Source organism: Manis pentadactyla, chromosome 12 (genome assembly GCF_030020395.1).
Source record: "Manis pentadactyla isolate mManPen7 chromosome 12, mManPen7.hap1, whole genome shotgun sequence".
Taxonomy (NCBI): Eukaryota; Metazoa; Chordata; class Mammalia; order Pholidota; family Manidae; genus Manis; species Manis pentadactyla.
This window is the reverse complement of record NC_080030.1, coordinates 37,288,878-37,313,827: the sequence shown is the minus strand read 5'-3', so window position 1 is coordinate 37,313,827 and position 24,950 is coordinate 37,288,878. Positions and strand designations below refer to the sequence as shown.

The 24,950-nt window shown below is 38.7% G+C and overlaps 1 protein-coding gene across 1 annotated transcript in view; it reads left to right on the top strand.

Annotated features, from left to right (window-relative positions):
* SNX9 (sorting nexin 9) overlaps positions 1-24,950 on the top strand; it is a 95,630-nt gene that overhangs the window by 63,149 nt on the left and 7,531 nt on the right. Inside the window, exons 10-17 of the mRNA XM_036886726.2 lie at positions 8,517-8,647; positions 10,624-10,727; positions 12,188-12,291; positions 14,548-14,625; positions 16,205-16,281; positions 17,409-17,498; positions 19,043-19,157; positions 20,890-20,981. Coding sequence (XP_036742621.2) covers positions 8,517-8,647; positions 10,624-10,727; positions 12,188-12,291; positions 14,548-14,625; positions 16,205-16,281; positions 17,409-17,498; positions 19,043-19,157; positions 20,890-20,981 — 791 coding nt within the window. The remainder of the gene's footprint in view (positions 1-8,516; positions 8,648-10,623; positions 10,728-12,187; positions 12,292-14,547; positions 14,626-16,204; positions 16,282-17,408; positions 17,499-19,042; positions 19,158-20,889; positions 20,982-24,950) is intronic.

The following is a 24,950-nucleotide window of genomic DNA, read 5'->3' as shown; positions in this document are numbered from 1 at the left end:
AAAATACAACATCTGTGAAGCACAATAAATTGAAGTGCAATAAAATGAGGTATGCCTGTATATAGTAAATTCACTGCTTTTGGTGTACAGTTCTAAGAATGTTGACAACTCTGTGGCAATCTTGTAACCACCAGTACATCCAAGATACAGAAAATTCATCACACCCCAAATATTCCTCGTGCTGCCCTTTTGTATTCAACCTCTCTTCCTGGTCCTAACTCATGGTAGGGCTCATCTGCTCTTTGTATAATTTTGCCTTGTTAGGATATCAGTATAAATGGAAGCATATAGTGTATAGTGTTTTGTCTGACTTCTTTCACTTAGCATCATGCATTTGAGATTCACTCATCTGTTGTGTGTATCAACAATTTCTTTTTACTGCCAAAGAGTATTTCACTGTACTGGATGGATATACCAAAGTTTGTTTTCCTATCCATTCATTCATTGAAAGACATTTGGGTTTCTGGTTTTTGACATTCATAAATAAAGCTGCTATAAACATTTACATACAAGTTTTTGTATGAACATAAATTTTCATTTCCCTTGGGTAGTTAGTAATGGAATAACTGGGTCAATTGAAGGTGTAGGTGTATGGTTAATGTTTTAAGAAATTGCCAGATTGTTTTCCTAAGTGAACCTTTTGGAGTCCCCACCAGCAGTGGATAAAAGTGTCAGGCTCCACATCCTCACTGGAACTTTCGGTGGTGTCCATTTTTCTTTGTTATAAAAAGTCTGATAGGTGTGTAGTAGTATCTCATCATGGTTTTAATTTGCATTTTCCTAATGACTAGTGTTGTTGAGCATCTTTTCATATGCTTATTTCCTGTCTATATATTTTGTTTGGCAAAGTGTGTGTTCAAACCATTTGCCCATTTTTATTAGGTTGTTTTCTTATTGTTGAATTTTGAGAAATCTTTATGTATTCTGGAAATACTCCTTGTCAAATAATGTGATTTGCAAATAGTTTGTCCCAGTTGCAGCTTGTTTTTCTCATACAGTGCCTTTTTTTTTTTTTTTTTTTTTTGTATTCAGCACAGTCATGTTGTATGAATCAATGGTTCATAGGACATTTAATACACTAGGGTTTTTTGTTTTTTTTTTTCAGAGGGCATCTCTCATATTTATTGATAAAATGGTTGTTAACAATAGAATTCTGTATAGGGGACTCAATGCACAATCATTAATCAACCCCAAGCCTAATTCTCAACAGTCTCCAATCTTCTGAAGCATAACGAACAAGTTCTTACATGGTGAACAAATTCTTACATAGTGAATAAGTTCTTACATGGTGAACAGTGCAAGGGCAGTCATCACAGAAACTTTCGGTTTTGATCACGCATTATGAATTATAAACAATCAGGTCAAATGTGAATATTCGTTTGATTTTTATACTTGATTTATATGTGAATCCCACATTTCTCCCTTATTATTATTATTATTATTATTATTATTATTATTATTATTAATAAAATGCTGAAGTGGTAGGTAGATGCAAGATAAAGGTAGAAAACATAGTTTAGTGCTGTAAGAGGGGAAATGTAGATGATCAGGTGTGTACCTCTAGACTAAGTATTAATCCAAGCTAGACAAGGGCAACAAAACATCCACGGATGCAGAAGATTTCTCTCAAAACGGGGGGTGAGGTTCTAAGCCTCCCCTCTGTTGGTCCCCAATTTCTCACCTGATGGCCCCCCTGCAACTGTGCCTGTCTTAGGTTGTTCCTCCCTTGAGGAATCTTACCCGTCTCTGGCTAACCAGTCATCTTCCGGGGCCACACAGGGAAATGTAAAGTTGGTAAGTGAGAGAGAAGCCTCATTTTTGAAAAGGTTAGCTTTTTACTTCTTTGCATATTTATGCCCTGTGGCTTCTATGCCCAGCATTTGTCTTGAGGTATCTTTACCACTTGGAAGAATTATGATACTCGGTAAATTCAATATGAGGCACGAATTCTATTTAAGGGTTGTAATTAGGAAGGAAGAAGAAAAGCTATAGAAGTAGCAGACGGAAGAAAACATGGGAAGATTAGTTATTTCTTTGACATATCTTCTTGTAGAGTAACTTAAGCATGTATAGGTTTTAAACTACTAATTAAATTGCACACACACATTAGCATAATAGGAATACAGTTACATAACAAAAGCAGACCTACAATTACCAGCCATCTCCAGTGAAACCAAGAAAACCAGTTAGGCACCCTAAGCATTTGTGAAAACTTATCTATGATATGATGGATATTGTCTAACTGAATTTGAATAGTTTGAGAAAAATCAGACAAATTAAAACAACACATTCCTGGGAACTGTTCACATCCCATATGTTCTTTTAACAGTAGATAGTCTGTAGTCTCAAGATTTTGGAGCACTGCAACTTGCACTTCTCCTAATTCTTGGTTGAGTTCCAACAGTATAGATCCAGTCAAATTTGTTATTATACTGTATGCACAGGCCAGCTTAGATATCTTCTTCATTCCAATGGCAAGTCCAGGAACCAGTGGGATGAATGCAGCTACAACTGCAACAGCGCCAGGATCTTTGTTGAAGTTTTTTGATGATCATCTTCTGGAATGACTCTTCCAGAGAATGTTGATGTTGGAAGTTCTTCTTCATATCGTATCTTAATTCTTTTTCTGGGTAGCCAAATTAGGCTTTGATCCTCTGTATAAACACAAACAAACACTTTGACCACACTTTGATATGCCCTTTATACCATTGTGAAGAACTTATTGGAGATCACCACACAGGAACTGTTTTTTTTTTTTAAGAGAAAGGAATATTATCAGAAAAATGTATTTCCATAGCTGATCATCTGACAACCTTTAAATGATAAAAATTAAGGATATTTAAAGCATGCATTAATCGTTGATTTACAGTTAGTTTTTATACAGTGCCTTTTGCATAGCAAAACTTTTCATTTTAATGAAGCTCAGTATATCAATTGTTACTTTTATGGATTGTGCTTTAAGTATCATGACTAAGACCTCATTGCCTAACCTAAGTTCATACTGATATTTTCTTCTAAAAGTTTTGTAGTTTTAATTTTACATTTAGGTCTACAATGCATTCTGAGTTAACATTTGTGTAAGATATAAGATATGGTAAAGTAGAGGTTTATCTTACACATTTGGATATTTAGTGGTTATAACATTGTCTCTTGAAAAGAGTATGCTTACTCTGTTGAATTTCCTTTCCACCTTTCCCAAAGAAACAATTTAACATATTTGTGTGCATTTTTTCCCTGAACTCTGTTGAGTTCTGTTGATTTATGTGTCCCATCTTTTTGCCAATACCACATTGTGTTCATTAGTGTAGCTTTATGGTGAGTCTTTAAACCAAGTAACATAAATCCTCCAACCTGGTTCTTTTTCAAAATTGTTTTTGGATATTCTTCTTTTGCCTTCCCATGTAATTTGAGTCAGTTTGTAGGTATCTATAATCATCATGGGATTTTTAATGGAATTGCATGGATTCTCTAAGTCAATTTTGGGAGAATTGAAATCTTACTATGTAGTCTTCCAATCCAAGAACATAGATATATCCTATTTGATTTTTATTAGTGTTTTGTAGTTTTCAGCATACAGATTCTGTACATATTTTGTTAGATTTATATGTAAGAATTTCATGGGGTAGGTTCAATTGTAAATGGTACTATTGTTTTTTAATTTTTCTTTTCCAGTTTGTTACATCTAAAGATATAATTGATTTTTTTGTGGGTGTCTTGCCTTTTATCTGTGACCTTGCTAAACTCACTAATTTCAGGGGCTCTTTTGTGGATTCTTTGGGAATTTTTTTAATGTAGACAACCATTTCATCTTGAAATAAAGACACTTTTATTTCATTCTTTCCTGTCTGTGTGCCATCCATTTCTGTGTTTGCCTTATTGACTGTCTCCTCCAGTAAGATGTCGAACAGAATGGTGAGAGCAGACATTTGTGCTCTGTTTTCAATCTTAGGCTGAAAGCATTGTCTTTCACCATTAAATATGGTATTAGCTGCAGGTGCCCTTTTATCAAGTTAGGAAACTTCCCTTTTATTCCTAGTTTGCTGAAAGTTTTCTTCATGAATGTATGCTGAATTTTGTCAAATTTTTTTATGCTTCTATCAAGGTGATCATACAGGTTTTCTTAATATGGTGAACCAGCCTTGCCTTCCTGCGGTAAACCTCACTTGATCATGATGTATTATTCTTTTTGTGTATTACTGGACTCAGTTTGCTAATACTCAGCTAAGAATTTTTGTGTCTGTTCACCGTGGTTGCTGGTCTGTACTTACCTTGTAATATCTTTATCTGATTTTGGTGTCAGGGCAATGCTGGCTTCATAAACTGAGTTCAGAAGTATTCCCTCCTTTTCTATATTCTAAGAGATTGTGGAGAATTGACATTATTTCTTCCATAAATGTTGGATGGAATTCACCACTGAAATCATCTGAACCTGCAGGTTTCTTGGTGGGGAGGATGAATTTCCTAAATAGATGCAGGCTTTTCTAGCTCTCCATGAGCTTTGGTAGTTTGGGACTTTCTAGGAATTGATCTGTTTCATCTAAGCTGATGGGTGTGGATTTATAGCCATTCATACCATTCCTTTATACTCCTGATATATATGGTAATACCCACTCTTTCATTCCTGATTTTGATAATTTGTGTCTCCTCTGTATTTACTTGGTTTTATTAATTTTCTCTTGTTTTCCTCTTTTCTATTTCTTCCTATTTTCCACCTTTGTATTATTTCTTGCCATTTTCTCACTTTGGATTTAATTTGCTCTTTTTCTAGTTTAACATGGAAACTTAATTTTGCTTTAAGATCTTTCCTTTCTATTACAAGCTTTAAATGCTACAAAATTTCTTCTAAATACTTCTTTAGCTATTCCTTATAAATTTTGCTACTTTGTTTTTTCATGTCCATTCAGTTCAAAATATTCTTTTAATTTCTCTTATAAATTGTTTGACCTATGGATTATTTAGAAATATGTTTAATTTTAAAATATTTGGACATCTCTCTCATTTTTTTGTTGTTTGATCTCCAGTTTTAGTCAGATGCATAAAAAAGCAAACATGCTTTGTATGATTTTAATCCTTTTAAATGTATTAAGACTTGTTTTAGGGCCTTGCATGTAGGGGCTGTCCTAGAGAGTGGTCTATGTGTGCTTGAAAGAATATGGATTCTACTGCATCCTCTGTATGGTGTCATTTAGGGTGAGCTGGCTGTTAGTGTTGTTCGGGTTTCTCCGTCCTTGTCAGTTTTCTTTCTAGTTCTGTGAATCACTAAGAATGGGGTCCTTGGGATCTAGCGCTAGTGCTGGACCGTTTCACCTCTCAGTGCTATCACTTTTTGCTTCCTGTATTTTGATGCTCTCTTGTTAGGTATAGTTTATAAATTGTTATATCTTCCTGATCTAATGACCCTTTTACTGATAAGAAATGTACCCCCTTGTCTAATAAGGTTTCTTGTTTCAAAGTCTATTTTGTCTGGTAGTAATATAGCTACTCCGGCTCTTTTATGGTTACCATTTGTATGGCATATCATTTCTAGTCCTTTTACTTTTGGTCATTGGTGTTTTTGAATCTAAGGTGTATTGCTTATTGGCAACATCGTTGGATTTTGATTGATGTTTTTAGATCAATCATATTTACTATATTTGTTGACCCAGTTAGATTTATAGTTGCCATTTTGGTATTGTTTTCTGTGTGTTCTCTGTTTGTTCCTCTATTCCTCCTTTCCTGACTGTTTTCTGTGTTAAATGTTTTCTAGTGTGCCATTTTAGTTCTTCTCATTTTTAAAGCCAAATTTTAAAAGTTCTTTTCTTGGTGGTTGCGTCAGTGGATACAATATCCATCTTTTTGTAATGTCACAATGCCCTTCAGATTAATAATAACATAAATCCAGTAAAATTAATAGAAACTTTTCCCTCTCTTTTTATGCTCCTATTATTATATATGTTATATCTGTTTGTTATAAATCTAAAACTAGTGTGATAATTTTTGCTTTCTACAATCTATGTCCTTTAAAGAAGAGAAGAAATTAGAAAAAAATGTATCTAGAGAGTCTTTTATTTTAACCCACATAGTTCTGGTGCTCTTCATTTCTCCTTATGGTTTTGGATAATTCCCTTTTAGCCTGAGTTAATGTCCTCTTATCCTGAAGGAATACTGAATGTCTCTTATAATGCAGGACTGCTATCAATTAGTTCTCTCATCTTTATCTGGGAATGTCTTTATTTCGCCTTTGCTTTGAAGGATAGATTTACTAGTTGTAGAACTGATGGCTGATAGTTTTCCTGTCAGCCTGATGAATGCCTTTCCATTGCCTTCCAACCTCCCTTGTATCAGATGACAAATTTCTGTGGATCACCCACAAACGCACATACGTGTGCACCCCACTGCACGTGATGTATCGTTTCTCACTTGCTGCTTTCAAGCGGTCTGGTTCTTCTGTGTCTCTGTGTGGGTCTCTGCCCCACATAGTTATCCTACTGGTTGTTGCTGAGCTTCTGGGGAGTGTGGTTAAAGTTTTCCATCAAATTAGGAAAACTTTCCCCTATTATTTCTTCAAATAATTTTTCTTCTCCCTTCTCATTTGAGTACTCCTTTTCCAGGTATTTTGGTGTGCTCAGTGTGTTCTGAAGCTCTGCTCATTTACTTGTTTTCCCCTCTTCTTCAGCTTAAAGAGCTTCTGTTGGTCCAGCTTCAGCAGCACAGATTCCTTCTTCTCTGTCCGGAATCTGCTGTTGAACCCTGATGGTGAATTTTTAATTTCAGTTACTGTATTTTCAACTCCAAATATTTCCATTAGATATCTTTTTTATAATTTCTGTCTCCTTGAAAATCTCTGTTGATTACTTATATTTTTCTTTAGTTTTTTAAACATAGCTTCCTTTCGTTCTTTGAACATATTATAAAGCCGCTTTGCCTGCTGGCTTGTTTTTGTCTCCTGAATTCAGCATCTGCAGACACCTAGACCGTTTCTGTGGACTGCTTTCTTTCTCAGTGTGGGTCACATCTTGCTGTTTCTTTGCATACATCTTAATTTTTTTGTTGAAAACTGGATGTTTTAGGGAATATATCTTAGCAACTCTGGATTCTGATTTTTCCTCTCTGAAGGTCATTTTTGTTTTTACTCTGTTTGATAAATAACTTGCCTAGGCTAAGTCTCTGAAATCTGTGTCTCCTGCACCTCAGTTATTTATGTCTTTTCCTTTTAACTTTGCCTTTGTAGGGTTTACCCTGTGTTTGTGTAGGTTGGTAGTGAGCCTCCCTCAAGCCAGTAAGGCTTGTGTCCTCTGCCGATGGATCTTTGTGTGGGTAGGGAAGCACATCAAAGCTCGGGTCATTTCCAAGTTAGCCACACTGGCATTTACTTTCTCATGGGCCCTTTTGTATCTCCTTCACACATGTATGCAGCTTCAGAGTTGAGTATGGCTGGCTTGGACCCCATCCAGTCTGCACCATTTCTGCATACAGCCTCAGCTTGGAATATGCTTTGCTTGACCATGTAGCCTTGGCTAGTGGAGTCGTTGGCCTTCCCTGGGATTGCCACCACCACCATTGAGCATGGGCATCTCCTACCACTCCAGATCAGATAAGCCTCTACCTCACCAGGGAACCTGCAGCCACCAGTCTTCATAGGCTGCTCAGCCCTGGCAGAACCTCTGTGTCAACCACACAGAGGTGGGAGGTGCAGAGACAGCAGGGGGAGACAGGAGCAGTCCAGGCCAGAATCCCACAGTGTTCCACTGTTTTTACCTGAAGGTCAGCAAGTTTGCAAACATAAACACTTCCTAGATGGCTGTTTGCCTTTGGTTGATTTCCAAAGCACTTAGTTTTTAGGTGGGTTCTGGCCAGCTTTAGAGTTGCTTTTTGGGGAATGGGAATATCTGAGTGCCTTACTTGACTTAACTGGAATTTCCATCTCCAGAACCCTTTTAACTATTAGTAATTTTGTTTGGTAGGCTTATAAAAGTTCTGTGTTCATTTGATGTTTGGTATATCAGGCTTGTTAGGCTGATTTTCAGCTTTTAAAACAGAAATGTCACTCATTTAAGCTGTTTTAGGATGGTCATAGGTTCTAGGATAGCAGCTTTCTTTCATAAATACATTTATGGAGAAACTGCTTTTTCCATTTTCAGTTTAAGTAATTTAAGAATGGAGGAGAAAAAGCTACAATCCTGATGAGTTACTTCTCCTAAATACTAAGATTTGCTTTTAAATTTGTTGAGTACTTAGGGATCCTTGAAGAAAGTAGCACTTTGTGGGTGTGATTATTCTTGTTACAATTAAAAGTTTTGTTAATTTTTAAATTGGGATTTCATTCATATGAACTAAAAAATCTGTTGTATTTTTGGTATTGGTCTCTGAGCATTCACTATGTTGCTTTTTAGGTTAGTGAACAATTACTATCATTTATCTTTCACTAAATAACTTTCTACTAAGTAGCCAGTAGCTATATAAACAGCTTTTCAGTTGTAGTAACAATAATTCACTTTAGACAAAGTTGTACATCATTCTGCATGTGTCTCTGACAGGTCGCTTTGAAGAAGAATTTATCAAAATGCGCATGGAGAGACTTCAGGCGTGGATGACCAGGATGTGTCGTCACCCAGTAATCTCAGAAAGTGAGGTTTTCCAGCAGTTTCTAAATTTCCGAGATGAAAAGGTGGGACATTTTATTATGATAGTCTTAGAGGATATAGAGAATTGTCACGTTCACACCGATTTTATGGCTGAAGAGTTAAAATTACAATTAGCTAGTTATTTCTCATTTCCTTCAAAGATAATGAGGGGACAGAAACCTAAACCCCAACCATAGGAAATTAGTTCTGCTTTGTGAAAGAGCCATTTGCCAGAATGGCTTCCTATACACTGGGAGCAGACTGGTCCAGAGTGCACAGGAGGTGAGGATATGAGAGCGTGAGGTGCTTTTTCCTAGATGCTTTTAAAAATAGGATAGACCCCCAAACTCTGCAAGGGTATTATCAGCATGCAGTGAGGGTAATAGAGTGAATGATTTCCAATATCCGTTTTGACCTTACAGTATTTTAATGTTGTGAAAGGAAAAGTAAATTCAGTATTAAACCATCCTTCTCAAAGTCAAGTTTTTTTTCCAGAATTGTAGTTGTGAGTCCAAAGTCAATGTTGGTATCTCTCTCTCTGGCGCTCTCACTCTCTCGCCCTTACTACCCCCAGGGGTATTGGCTGCTTAACATCTCATTGTCTGCTTTGGGAATAGTTTTCTCTCAATAAGCCTTTACTGTACTCTGTTGTATCTTTTTATTCTCTAAAGATATTTTTCTCTCACCTTAGAAAAGAGTCTAAAGGATAAATGTGTAAGTCAACTCAGATGCCAACAGCAGATATGAAATATCCTGGAAAAAATTATTTTTATTTTATTACTTGAAATTATTTTTGTGTTTAATCAAATAATAGAATATTGCACACCTTGCTGGAACTTTCAGAGATTTGTTTGCTAAACTTCTTTGTAGTACTTTTCCCTTGTTAAAGTGATCACATTTACAATAACAGGTATAAATATTAGGCCTCTGTGTGTTTCTAGACATTACACGCACTTAACATATACTATTTGGGCCTTATTTTTAGTTACTGTTTATTTCTAGGATAGACAGGCTCATTTGAATGTGTTGCATGTAACCAGGTCGGGAATTAGAGAACACTGGGATACTTCAGCATATGTGTGTGTGTGTGTGTGTGTGTGTGTGTGTGTGTGTGTGTGTGTGTGTGTGTGAATAAATCATACATCTAGACTTGCAGGATGCTCTAGAAGCGTTAGCTTTTCGGTGAGATATCATGTTCAGTCACAGTAGGTCTTACAGCTATACAGGGTAGAACTCAGTTCTGTGGGTGAAGTCTCTAAATCAGTTCTGTTACAGCATGAATGTAGCTCTTAAGCATAAGTTAAACAAACGCCAGGCACAAAAGTATATATAGTATGGGGTTCTTTGCTAGTTCAGAAAACCAGCAAACCCTTAGTTTAGGGACTCATGCTTAGTTGATAAAACTCCGAAGAAAAGTGAGGAAATAACCATAAAATAGGATGATGGGTACCTTTGTCGGGGAGGGAAGGGGTAGCAATTGGGATGGGACACGAGGGGCTTCTGGAATGCTAGCTCTTTTCTCTTTCTTAGCCTTGGTGGTAGTTACACAGAAATTGACTGTGAGAATTCATTGCACTGTGTATTTTTGGTTTGGGTGCTTTTCTATGTGTATTTGTAGCTTGCAGTAATGTTTTTTTAAAAATAGTTCATAATACTGGTTCTGATCTTGTATTGTAGACCAACTCTAATCCTCTTTAGAAACAGTTAACCTAAACCTCTGAAGCACTTTGTCAGAATCCATAGGGTGTGTTAGGTTGGTATTTGTGGGAAGGAAAAGTGATGGGATCGCCTCTCCCTGCCCAGCCTGGGTGCACAGGGCCATTCTGTGCAGGGCCTGTTCAGGTACTGAGAGTGCAGCTGAGACACACAGGGGCTCAGCCAGTGGTGCAAGGGAGATTGTGTGCAAGCCACTCCTTCAAAGTTAGAAAGGTAAAGGTGGTCAGTGAGCCAGTTCGATTAGCGATTGCAAAAGACCAGTTTGACTCTGTTCTCCACTGTAATATAATGTTCCTATTTGCAGGAATGGAAAACTGGGAAGAGGAAGGCTGAGAAAGATGAGCTGGTGGGAGTTATGATATTTTCCACCATGGAACCAGAGGCACCTGACTTGGACTTACTAGAAATGTAAGAGATGTTGCCAGACTGTCCTTCACCAGCCGTGCCCACCTCCTTGCTTACAGGCCAGTGTCAGCACAACTGGACTTTGGATTGTCAAAGTAGAGAGCCTGAGGGATTGGGGTCTGCAGTCAGAAGGCAAGGACACTGTCGTGTGTGGGAGAGCACTCACTTGCTAGCCATAACATTGGAGTAAAGTCTGCTTCCTTTTTGTCCTAAAGTCAGTGATTTCATAGTTAACACAGTGGTTAGTTATTTCCAATAAAGAATAAGACAAAGGGGCCCAGAGCCAGCCAACATGCACACCGTATTCCACAAAGCCCCACTCTCTTTGAACATTACCTTGAAAGAAGCAATCTCTACCTGCTTTTTCTGTGTTTTTTAAATCTGTTGTTTTTAATTATGTGATCTTAATGTAGGCTTGATTGAAAATCTGGATAGTTCCTTTTCTGTATAAAGACTAACAAGAAATTTGGGGGGTTTGTTTTTAATCCTAAGCTCTTTTCTTGTCATAAAATCATTGCTTACATGTTACCAAAAGCATACATAAGAAAAAAACGCACATTCTTCCAACTACCTGGAGAGAAAAATCAGTGTTAATATGTTGGCCTAGGTCTGTGGTCTTCCAGATCCTCCCCTGTGCATGTGTCTCTACAGGAAAAATGGTTTGTTTAAACAAATACACTGTGCATTCTCTTTTATAATCTGCTTTTTTATATCCTTAAAGAACTGATATGTTCAGGATCATTTAGATGGCTGTGCATCCAGGTTACTTTCTGTGATTCATATAATTGCTGGTTAGAATGAATGAACAACTACCGTTAGCAACCTGTATTATTGTCTCTCAGATTCACCGATACTCCAGTGATCGAATTTCACTAAATAAGATACTCAAGAAATGATTATTTTATTTACTTTAGAATAATTTTAGTTATAATTCAAAAGGAATTGAGGGGGGAAGGAAGCAAAGCTAAAATATAAATGGCAGCAAGAAAGACCAATAGATTTTAATGTAGGAGTACACATGATCACTGACAATTTCATGTGTTGTGGTATATGATCTATGCCCTGTGATGATGTCATTTGAGCCAAGTAAACAAAAAATAAAAATTATTGTCAGTATTTATGAACAAACTACATTATTGTTCATGTGCTTTGGGACATTGTACTTTAAACGGTCTTTGAAATCATTATATAAATTATTAAAATTACAAATATTAAACAAAAAGTTATAATTATATATATATGTGTCATATTTTTAAGTAGTTCTTTAAAAACCTGAATCAAGTCTGTTTTTAAGACTAATGTAGTTAAAGGGCAGTTGTTAAAATGCAAGAAAGCAAGTACCCTGGTCACGTTTGGCGCAGATCTGCCCTGAGTGCAGTGATTTTTCTCCTCTTACACCTCACACTGTTTGGACGTTTGGCGCAAAGTCAAGGACCTGTCTTCTTGTGTTTTTGCTCCCCCAGAGAGCAGAAATGTGATGCTGTTGGTAAATTCACCAAAGCCATGGACGACGGCGTGAAGGAGCTGCTGACTGTGGGGCAGGAGCACTGGAAACGGTGCACAGGGCGTAAGTGCCAACCCTGCGCCACCCCTGGTCCCAGAAGTGGCGGTGCAGGCTCAGTCCTGTGACCAGTCTCACCCTGGGCAGCTGTACCACCTCGCACACATGTAGTGAACTGAGGCCAAGTAGTGTCACACCCCAGTGCCTTGGTGAGCCTGGCTTCTCAGCAGAAACTGACGCTGAGAACTCTCCTATAGAACACCATGTTCACTTAACTATTTCCAGTTTTGGATTCCTAATTATGGAAAATCAATCTTTTCCACATACTTAGTGCTGTTACTTTTAATCTCGATGTTATTTTTTAATCTTCATCATCTTGGTAAGATGTTATATATTTGAGTGAATCCTAATTTTTAGGAAAAGCCAGTAGAGGTGGTAGCAGAAAACTAGCATGGCTCAGTCTCGGAGCGCACGTGAGGGGAAAGGTCAGTGTGGCTTCCTGCCCACTGGTCCCACCTTGGGGGATGTGCCCCCACTGCCCGCTGTTTGCCTGTAGACTTTTTCTGCTGAACCATGTTTTCCTGTATTCCCAGAGCCATGCAGCCCTGACATCAGGTAGCCGGGGTGGACACACAGTCGAGCTTCCACTGTGGGGACCGTGCCACAGCAAGCTGCCGTGTGACTATCAGAGGCTCGGAGGCTGGACCCCACTGCCCTAGCACTCACACAGATATGCCTCCTGCCTTAGAATATCAGCCTTTTTCTCTCCTTTGCATCTGCCCTGCCCTGACTGCCAGCACAGCCCCAAGTCCCAAAGAGAAAACTGAAACAAATCTGCTTCAGGCCTTTGGCCACAGGAAAACCAAAAGCAAAAAGGAGAGAGATGCTTCTCTAAAACAGTCATTTAATTTTAAAATTTTAGCTCTTATGAGGCCGTAATAACAAATCACTTAAGTCTATTCTTTGAAAGCTGTTTCCTTTTTTTTTATTTTTGTAAGAAATATTTTAAGTGAGTGCAGATCTTAAAATCACATTTTTTAAAGGTATCACAAAAATCTGGGATTATGATTTCTTTTAAAGAATTAAATCCCTTGTGTCTGGCATCTAGTCAGCTCTGTGTTATATAACTCATAAGGCCAAATTTATGGAACAGAGAATATTTGCTTCAGGCTGCTCTGTTTTGGGGAGGTGGGGGAGCTTGAAGTGCTTTGTTAGGATTTGATCCAAGCATATCTCATCCTTTTCTCTCAAAACAGAGTTATTTAAAATTAAAAAAAAAAAAGAGTTGTTTAAAATTCCTAATCTGCAAAGTGAGAAATCTAGCACGTCCTTGGTGTGGTGAAGTACATGGCCCAAGTAGAGAGGCAAAAAACTTGAGTTACAAAAGGGTAAACAATTTATAAAAACTGACAAAGCTAGGCTAGTATAGTTTGATTTTGCGTTTCCTGGTCAGCTTATAGGCCATACTTCACATTTCTCTGGACTAGATTTTTTTAAACATTTGAATTATTTTTCTTCTTTAGTACTACTCTAAGCTTTCAAATGCAAATAATGGTTTATTTTGAAAGGCAAAAGATGGGCTAAGGGGGCTGTATAGAAATGCAAAGAAAATACCCTAAGACACAGTCTCCTCTCTAGGAAGTTCTCCAAAGTGACCCTCGAATCCTGAGATCTCTGCTCTAGAAGGATCCATAGAGACTCTCCTGTAGTTAATCTTACATACAGATGAGAAAACTAAAACCCCTCCTCCCTGGTCCTATTGCCATATTTTTCCCCTTACCTTGTTGCTTTCAGTTTTGTTTTGCAAAAAGTCCATGCAAACATACATAGCAGTGTACTTGTAATCACAAGTGCCACATCCTCTGTTCACTAGCCATGTGGCCCTGGGCAGGTCAGTTTCCTTACCTGCCATACTTTCCTAACCCCCAACCTGGAGGTGGTATAACTGCATCAGAATGGTGTCCCCGAAAGGGCTCTGTCAGCTAGACATGTCTCCTAGGTGAGCTGCCACTCACCATGACTGTGTTCAGTGAATGACAGCGTGGGCAATGGTGGGAGCGAATAGTAGCAGTGAATCCACCATTAAGCGAACAATCAATTAAAAAACTGAAAACAATTTGTTGGGAAAAAATCAGTCATTAATTTTAAAAACCAGTCATTTTGTCAAAGAATATAGAGTATTTTGAATCACTTCACATTTTTTTATTGTAAAAAATAGAAAACAATTGAAATCCCATTGTTAGATGGAATGTTAGAAAATAGTTGAATCCCATTTGTTTGCTCAGAGGACCAGTTAACAATTTATTCCTTTTTCTCTTTCAGCATTACCCAAGGAATATCAGAAGATAGGAAAGGCCTTGCAGAGTTTAGCAACAGTGTTTAGTTCCAGTGGCTATCAAGGTACGTCTTTGTTTATTCTTTGGGCCTTCAGTGTCTTACCCAGACCAACAACTCTTTGCAGGCTTTTGCAGATAAATAATAATTCTGCAGTTCAGAACCTTTTTCTTGATGCTTAAATTGGTGAGGCCACTCCACTAAGGACTTTTGCAACCTCCCCTTACTACTTTTGAGAGAAGTGGCGGGGTTGGTATAATTTGTGTTTTCTTGCCAGCCTCTTTCCTTTTCTTTGTGCTCACATTCAGCTCTCGGGTTTTGGTGAAACAGGCAGCTCTGATATGTAACATCGCCCATGCTTCCAGTTTCCCTGCTGAACTTTGAGTTGAACTTAAAGTTTTCCCTGTTGTGAAGGCCATACCTTAATCGAAGTCATTTGGAGGAATAAATTTTGACTAAGTAACAAATTCATACTACCTTGTGTCTCTGCATAACTCATAATTGGTTTCACCTTACTCATATTGTATATGTTAACTGTCATATTTCAAGTTCATTGTACTTTTTACATTGATAGTACTTGTGAGAACAAGTTAGCTGTTTTCCTTTGTAGTTTGGTGTGTGTTTGCTCTGTTCACTGGAAAGGCCTAGAAACAGTTACCAGTCCAGTAGCAAGAAGCACCCCTAGCACCACTGGCATGGTGATTTCTAAACACCGCGCTCCACAGAGATAAACCTGCGCTCCCAGCGGAACTCAGGTGCTGGTTAGAAGAGTGTTCCACTGGCCAGTGAAGAGAAAATCGGAGCATTAGTGAAAACAGTAATTGCTGTGGAATAAGCATATCAGATATGCTTAAATCCAGACTTAAAATCATACTTTAAAAAAAATTTCATCTCAGTCACCTTTGGAGGATGGCAGAGGATCAACTCATTGTTCCAAACACTGTTGTAAAGAGAAGGAAGGATTTAACCTGCCTTTCCTATTCCTGTACCCCCAAGAAACCAGAAAATTGATAAAGGAAAGTTTCTCTTTATTTCAGCTACTAAAGAAGGAGTGACAAAAGTGAAATAGTGCCATTTTGCAAACCTGTATGCAGTAAATGATCTAGACAGCACAGGGACCAGAGAGTGTTACCACATCAGCAAAACCCGGCTGCATGCACCAAGGCAAATGACCTAGTTTCTTCAACAACCCTCCCCCACCCCCAACAAAAAGAAATTTACTAGGGAGAAAAAGGGATGGAGGAGAAGGAACCTTATGTATTCAAGAAGCACATCAGCTCTGCCATGTGACCTTCTTTGCTTCCTGATTCAAGCAGCCAGTTTGATGTAGACAATGAGTGGATAGTTTATATCAGGAATGATCGTCTCTTCTTAGGGGTCATATTGGTATTGTAATTATTTAAAGACTCCTTATCTTTTAGGTAAAATTTAAGATGAAATGTTATATGGCCAACAAAAGGGGGAGGTAAGGCAAGGGCGGTAAAGGTGAAAAAGGTGGCCGTGAGCTGTTCGTTGGGAAGCCAGGGGGATGGGGAGGTGGGGGCTTCTTATACTATTCTGTAGTTTTGCCACTTGAGATTCCTATAATAAAATTGTTCATGAAATAAAAGTTAATATAACCACTGGCATAACTAATGATTTTCAGGTGAGACAGATCTCAATGATGCAATAACAGAAGCAGGAAAGACTTATGAAGAAATTGCCAGTCTTGTGGCGGAACAGGTATTAACACAACCACACAATTACAGTTAGGATTTTTGTGCTAAGCCATATATTTAATTTAAAACCTATTTTAACAGACTTCCCAAATGCATATCCTCTTTTCTATCCCTATGTATCTTTGTTAATCATATTTAGTAATAGTGTTTTTTGGGTTAAGCTAAAGTGATGGATAAATTTGTGATCAAGAAATCTAAGTGATTTCTTCCAGTGTGGAAGGCTGGGGCCCATCTTTAGCTGTCAGGGAACAGGAACATACAGGAAGAGCACCTCTCAGGGTCCCCCTTTGAACTCTTAGCCTCTCTGAGCCTAGGTTTCCCAGCAGAACTTGAGCCTCCCAGTTCAAGTGGGCTGATGGCAGCGTGGAGCCTCCCTCAGGACCTCAGGGCTCAACAGCTGACAAAGGGAAGGACCTCCTCCAGTCCCCGGCAGGGAACAGGTCTTTGTTTTAGCCTTATGGCTATTATTGGAGTCTTTAGTAACCCAATTTCAGTTCTTTTTACAGATACAAAGTTCCCTTAAGGGGAATAACCATCTAAGTTGTTGAAATCCCAAAATTTTAAAAAATTTTTAAATGACTTGAAATATGTTTTTATATACACACTTGCACACACATTCATGTAGTCATTAAATACTCTCCTGATAATTCTAAAAAAGATGAATTTTTAGAACTTTGTGTTATATAGCTATAAAAAATTATAATTAATAAAAACTGAAAATTGTAAAGCCACTTAAAATGATTACCAAATTTTTAATAATATTTTTACATTCTCTACTAAAGTTTAGACCTTGAATTATAACATCTTATTTGCTTATATGTAAAACATACAGTATTGACTAGGTTGGGGTTTTTTCTCAGTTTTACTTTGTGGGCCATCTCAATAGCTAATTTTACAAACCAACTAAAAATTATCTAGTGTGTTATCAGTTTCTTTATAGTCTGTGATTAGGAGTATAATAGTCCTGGGGGTTATTTTCTTGTGGGAAAACTAGGCTAAATGTTTCACATTCAATAACTTAATATAGTGCCTGGGGGATTTGGCTAATAAAATCTTCAGATATAAGAGTTTTCTCTTCCTTGATTGTCTGAATTCCTCTGCCAGTATTAACTGGCCTGTGTCTTATTACAGCCAAAGAAAGATCTTCATTTCCTGATGGAATGTAATCACGAATATAAAGGTTTCCTTGGCTGCTTCCCTGATATTATTGGCGCCCACAAGGTAACTTAATCATAGAAGCGTACAGAAGACGACACAGGTGAATCAGGCTGATGCACCTGCCCCCTGCCTGGGCTTCACCTGTGGGCACACTCCTGAGCCAGGGGAAGCCTCCTGAGATAATTGCAACTGCTCGGGATGTTCAAACAGCAAGGCCCCATAGCACGTTTAGATATATGGGTAGTTGTTTTGCTTCTTTTATTCTATAAAAAGATTATTTGAAGAAAACTAGAAAATGAAAAATATCCACATATTTAGGTCAGATTATCAAACAAAATCATCATGGGGTTTGAAATTCAAAACAATGTTATGAATAATACTTTCCCTTATCAGTGAGATCCCTGTAAGCTGCTTGGGCAAGCACTCAAAGATGCTTCCCTGCCAAGGTGACGTGACGTGTTCTGTCCCTGAGCCTGACAAAGGGTTCCCTAACTAAAGTCAGAATGCTCAACATTGATTCTGTGTTTATATTAATAAAAAGGAAACTATATAATTCCCATCATAAAGGTGTTTTTAGACTAAATAGAAAATTAGCTTGGTGTATCCTCACATCTTGATTCTGGTTAATTTTTCTCTGTTTCAAAAATTGTACATTACCTCAGAATTGTGGGTATTTTATCCCCTGTAGTGCTCTAGGGTATTGTGATGTACTTGAATTTTTTAGGAAAAGCTCTATAAAAGGGTGTCTGTGATCCTAACAATCCTCGCATGTGGCCACTTAACATTCAGCTTTAGAATTAAAGTATCATGAAGGGGTAGTATAGGTAAATAAGCTTTGTGCAACTTCGACAACCTCATATAAAACTCAGAATATACATATATCAAATTGTGTTGTACACCATAAACTACTACAGCGTTAATTGTCAGTTATAACTCAGTAGAACTGGGGAGGGGGACAACTAAAATAAAATAAATGAAGTGAAAATAAAAAATTCATTTGAAAATCTTGAAACAGCGTGTAGGAATTTACAGCAGCATTTAGAGCTCTTGGCATGGAGTCTGATTTATGCATGACTATAGAGCTTTCTTTCCAGAGAGCTCTACTGAGCAATGCAGCACTACTGGAGTGAAACATGTTTGGCAGCTTTTACTACTTTCATCTGAGCATTAATATAAAATTGATTCAGTGCTTCTTTAAATCACCACCCTTAAACACCAGCTTATAGCATACTCTGTGAGAGTGCCCACGTGCATAGGCTAGATGTCCCTGATCAAGAGACTTTCTAAACCCAGTAACACCGTTTCTGATTGTGTACTCTTACTGTGACAGTGACTTATCAGTATTACAGAAATAGAGTGCTACTTTGTTCTCTATCTTGCTGTAGCATAAAACTAGATTTCAGCTTAGTTACATTATTTAAGAATAGCAAACTTTTTGCTTCCACGTGATTTAAGGGAAGTTACATTTAGTTGCTTTCCTGTGTTCTTATTTTTTGGGGATATTTTCCTATTCAGTTACAGAGTATGTTAGCATTGTTTTATTTTAAACTAATGACTAATCCTTTTAGCCCTATTTTATTAACATCATTGCATTTTATATTTCACAGGGAGCAATAGAGAAAGTGAAAGAAAGTGATAAACTGGTTGCAACTAGTAAAATCACTCCGCAGGACAAACAGAACATGGTGAAACGAGTCGGCACAATGTCTTACGCACTGCAAGGTAAGACAGAAGGTCTACGCAGAGCTAATCGAGATGTTTTTCCCAGCAAGGTAGCTGATTTCAGATATCTTCATAAGCGTCTTGTTTGCAGGATCCCAGTGTTAATGAAAGTCTGTAAAATTTATTGACTGTTAGACACATTTACTGACATAACTGTGAAGGGCAACTGGATTAAATGTGCATTTCCCTTTTTTTTCCCAGAGACACTGAAGGTTTTTTTATAACCCTTAATTTTAATATCAGCAATGATCTTAACACTGAGAGTCCAAAGCTCAGCTTTAGCAGTATGTGGCTTCCGTGCCCCAGACGACAGCCGGAGAAGGGAGCTGGGGTGCTGTGTTTTTTGGCATGATTTGACCATTAGTAAAAGAAAATAATAATGAATCTTTATATAGTGGAGTTTTTTCTAGCAGACAGGAGCAGCGAATGGATTTTCCTGTGTTGCCGAACAGATAGGACGTGCATGGGCAAAGGAGAGGGGAGGGATGCTCTGATAGGAATCAAAGCCTATGACATAACTGGCCATCAGGAATAGAACATGCTTACAGGTTGTTGGGAAATTAATTTTGGTGATTGTGGAGGGCCCGGAAAGCCAGGCAGAGGGGTCTAGACTAGATGTGGGCATTAAGAAGCCAGTGAAAGGTTTTTGGCAGGGGGGAGGGAGCAGTGCTCAGGGGAGAAGGTTTGATGGTAAGGTGGGGCAGACATCAGTCAGGCAGCCCAGCCAGGAGACTGCTGCTTCTGGGTCTGAGATTCGGAGGGCAGAGAAGGTGCATGCTGGGGAGAGAATGAAGCGTATTTTTAGGCTTTTCTAGGGAATGACCTTCAGGACACAGGAATTAATGGGAGACCAGACTAAGGCAGTCAGGGAACAGAAGTGAGAAACCAAATTGAAGATTTTAGTTTTGAAGGGTTTGAAATGGGGGGGTTTGGTTTAGAACTTGTGTTTGAGGTTATCCAAATAGATAAATGAGAAGCTTCAGGTGACTTAATATAAAACTCAAAGCAATTAGCTTTCTTTTGGAGTTTCATGCCAGCAGTTGGCTTTCTCGGCTCAGACCATAAGGGAAAAAGCAAGTGGAAAGGTGAGGAGCACAGACAAGGAAGAAGACCTCTCTGGCCTGGTGACAGGGTGGGGGTGGCACCAAAAGACAGATTTTGATAAGGGAGTCATCCGCTGAATTGATAAGATGCAGAGTGGGCATCTGATCCGTCTCCCGGTAAGAGGCTGAGTTCTGACGGCCCTAGTGGGCCCTGGTGGCTTGGCTCCGCTGCTGAGCAGGGGCTTCCACGCATCTCAGCCCACAGCCCAGCCCTTCAGAGGCACCCCGTGGAGCCTGCCTAGGCGGTCTCACTGCAAGAGGGCACGCAGCAGGGCCTGTTGGCTGGCTGGGCCCGCCATAAACACACTTGAAGTTTCAGACTGGAGTCATCTGCAGATATGACCAAGTCAGTTTCCTGCTCCATCAGTTTTGTTAGAATGGTAGTCCACGTTTGGGTGATTATCTGTATTGGGTTTTATAGTATTTAACATGCAAACCAACAAAGATCATCCGCTTCCTGGAAAGTGTTGTTCAGATTGTTTTTCTAGCCTCTTTATATTTGTCAAGAACTAGCACTACCCTGAACCCAAGCAGATTAAATGGGTTGATGATGAATGGTGACTAAGCAGGGAAACCAGCTGTTGTGTGAAGTCTTGGGGGACTGGCTGACGTCTTGGTTTTTGTCGTAGCCGAGATGAATCACTTCCACAGTAACCGGATCTATGACTACAACAGCATCATCCGCCTGTACCTGGAGCAGCAAGTGCAGTTCTATGAGACCGTAAGTCGCCTGCCCGCCGGGCCGCCTGTGCGCACTCTCGGGAAGGGCGTTCGTGGTCGCTCCCTTGACCGCACTGAGTTCATCCGTTGGTGTTTTTTTTTTTTTTTTATAATAATTATTTTTTATTGAAGGGTAGTTGACACACAGTATTACATTACATGAGTTTCAAGTGTATAACACAGTGGTAGAACATTTATATACATAATTCTAGGTTCCAGCTATCACCCTACCAGGCTGTTACAATATCTTGACTATATTCCTTATGCTATACATTACATCCCGGTTACTAATTTATTTTACCATTGGAAGTCTGTCCTTTTTTTTTTTTTTTGTGAGGGCATCTCTCATATTTATTGATCAAATGGTTGTTAACGACAATACAATTCTGTATAGGGGAGTCAATGCTCAATGCACAATCATTATTCCACCCCAAGCCTAATTTTTGTCAGTCTCCAATCTTCTGAGGCATAACAAACAAGTTTTTACATGCAGAACAAATTCTTACATAATGAATAAGTTACATAGTGAACAGTACAAGGGCAGTCATCACAGAAACTTTCGGTTTTGCTCATGCATTATGAACTATAAACAGTCAGTTCAAATATGAATACTCATTTGGTTTTTATACTTGATTTATATGTGGATACCACATTTCTCTCTTTATTATTATTATTTTTAATAAAATGCTGAAGTGGTAGGTAGATACAAGATAAAGGTAGAAAACATAGTTTAGTGTTGTAAGAGAGCACATGTAGATGATCAGGTGTGTGCCTGTAGACTATGTGTTAATCCAAGCTAGACAAGGGCAATAAAACATCCACGTATGCAGAAGATTTCTCTCAGAACGGGGGGGTGAGGTTCTAAGCCTCACCTCTGTTGATCCCCAATTTCTCACCTGATGGCCCCCCTGCGACTGTGCCTGTCTTAGGTTGTTCCTCCCTTGAGGAATCTTACCCGTCTCTGGCTAACCAGTCATCTTCCGGGGCCATACAGGGAAATGTGAAGTTGGTGAGTGAGAGAGAAGCCTTATTGTTTGAAAAAGTTAGCTTTTTACTTCTTTGCATATTTATGCCCTGTGGCTTCTGTGCCCAGCATTTGTCTTGAGGTATCTTTACCACTTGGAAGAATTATGATACTCGGTAAATTTGATATGAGGCACGAATTCTATTTAAGGGTTGTAATTAGGAAGGAAGAAGAAAAGCTATAGAAGTAGCAGGCGGAAGAAAACATGGGAGGATTGATTATTTCTTTGATATATCTTCTTGTAGAGTAACTTCAGCATGTATAGGTTTTAAGCTACTACTTAAATTGCACACACACATTAACATAATAGGAGTATAGTTACATAACCAAAGCATATCTGTAATTACCAGCCATCTGCAGTGAAACCAAGAAAACCAGTTAGGCACCTTAGGCATTTGTGAAAACTTATCTATGATATGGTGGATATTGTCCAACTGAACTTGAACAGTCTGAGAGAAATCAGACAAATTAAAACAACCCATTCCTGGGGACTGTTCACATGCCATATGTTCTTTTAACAATAAATAGTTTGTAGTTGTAAGACTTTGGAGCGCTACAATTTGCACTTCTCCAAATTCTTGGTTGAGTTCCAACAGTATAGATCCAGTCCAATTTTGTTGTTTTACTGTATGCACAGGTCAGCTTAGATATCTCCTTCCTCATTCCCATGGCAGGTCCAGGAACTGGTGGGATGAGTGCATCTACAGCTGTAGCAGTGCGTGGATCTTTGTTGGGGTTTTTTGATGATCATCTTCTGGCATGAGTCTTCCAGAGGGTGCAGATGTTGGAAGTTCTTTTTCATATCGTATCTTAGTTCATTTTCGGGGTAGCCCTATAAGGCTTTGATCCTCTGTATAAACACAAACAGACCCTTTGCCTACACTTTTATATGCCCTTTATACCCTTGTGTAGAACTCGTTGGAGGTTACCACACAGGAACTGCTTTTTTTTTTTTTTTTTTGCTATCACTAATCTACACTTACATGACGAATATTATGTTTACTAGGCTCTCCCCTATACCAGGTCTCCCCTATAAACCCCTTTACAGTCACTGTCCATCAGCATAGCAATATGTTGTAGAATCACTACTTGCCTTCTCTGTGTTGTACAGCCCTCCCTTTTCTCCTACCCCCCCATGCATGTTAATCTTAATACCCCCCTACTTCTCCCCCCCTTATCCCTCCCTACCCACCCATCCTCCCCAGTCCCTTTCCCTTTGGTACCTGTTAGTCCATTCTTGAGTTCTGTGATTCTGCTGCTGTTTTGTTCCTTCAGTTTTTCCTTTGTTCTTATATTCCACAGATAAGTGAAATCATTTGGTATTTCTCTTTCTCCGCTTGGCTTGTTTCACTGAGCATAATACCCTCCAGCTCCATCCATGTTGCTGCAAATGATTGGATTTGCCCTTTTCTTATAGCTGAGTAGTATTCCATTGTGTATATGTACCACATCTTCTTTATCCATTCATCTATTGATGGACATTTAGGTTGCTTCCAATTCTTGGCTATTGTAAATAGTGCTGCAATAAACATAGGGGTGCATCTGTCTTTCTCAAACTTGATTGCTGCATTCTTAGGGTAAATTCCTAGGAGTGGAATTCCTGGGTCAAATGCTAAGTCTGTTTTGAGCATTTTGATGTACCTCCATACTGCTTTCCACAATGGTTGAACTAACTTACATTCCCACCAGCAGTGTAGGAGGGTTCCCCTTTCTCCACAGCCTCGCCAACATTTGTTGTTGTTTGTCTTTTGGATGGCAGCCATCCTTACTGGTGTGAGGTGATACCTCATTGTAGTTTTAATTTGCATTTCTCTGATAATTAGCGATGTGGAGCATCTTTTCATGTGTCTGTTGGCCATCTGTATTTCTTTTTTGGAGAACTGTCTGTTCAGTTCCTCTGCCCATTTTTTAATTGGGTTATTTGTTTTTTGTTTGTTGAGGCGTGAGAGCTCCTTATATATTCTGGACGTCAGGCCTTTATCGGATGTGTCATTTTCAAATATATTCTCCCATACTGTAGGGATCCTTCTTGTTCTATTGATGGTGTCTTTTGCTGTACAGAAGCTTTTCAGCTTAATATAGTCCCACTTACTCATTTTTGCTGTTGTTTTCCTTGCCCGAGGAGATATGTTCAAGAAGAGGTCACTCATGTTTATGTCTAAGAGGTTTTCGCCTATGTTTTCTTCCAGGAGTTTAATGGTTTCATGGCTTACATTCAGGTCTTTGATCCATTTTGAGTTTACTTTTGTATATGGGGTTAGACAATGGTCCAGTTTCATTCTCCTACATGTAGCTGTCCAGTTTTGCCAGCACCACCTGTTGAAGAGACTGTCATTTCGCCATTGTATGTCCATGGCTCCTTTATCAAATATTAATTGACCATATATGTCTGGGTTAATGTCTGGATTGTCTAGTCTGTTCCATTGGTCTGTGGCTCTGCTCTTGTGCCAGTACCAAATTGTCTTGATTACTATGGCTTTATAGTAGAGCTTGAAGTTGGGGAGTGAGATCCCCCCGACTTTATTCTTCTTTCTCAGGATTGCTTTGGCTATTCGGGGTCTTTGGTGTTTCCATATGAATTTTTGAATTATTTGTTCCAGTTCATTGAAGAATGTTGCTGGTAGTTTCATAGGGATTGCATCAAATCTGTATATTGCTTTGGGCAGGATGGCCATTTTAACGATATTAATTCTTCCTAGCCACGAGCATGGGATGAGTTTCCATCTGTTAGTGTCCCCTTTAATTTCTCTTAAGAGTGACTTGTAGTTTTCAGAGTATAAGTCTTTCACTTCTTTGGTTAGGTTTATTCCTAGGTATTTTATTTTTTTTGATGCAATTGTGAATGGAGTTGTTTTCCTGATTTCTCTCTCTGTTGGTTCATTGTTAGTATACAGGAAAGCCACAGATTTCTGTGTGTTGATTTTGTATCCTGCAACTTTGCTGTAT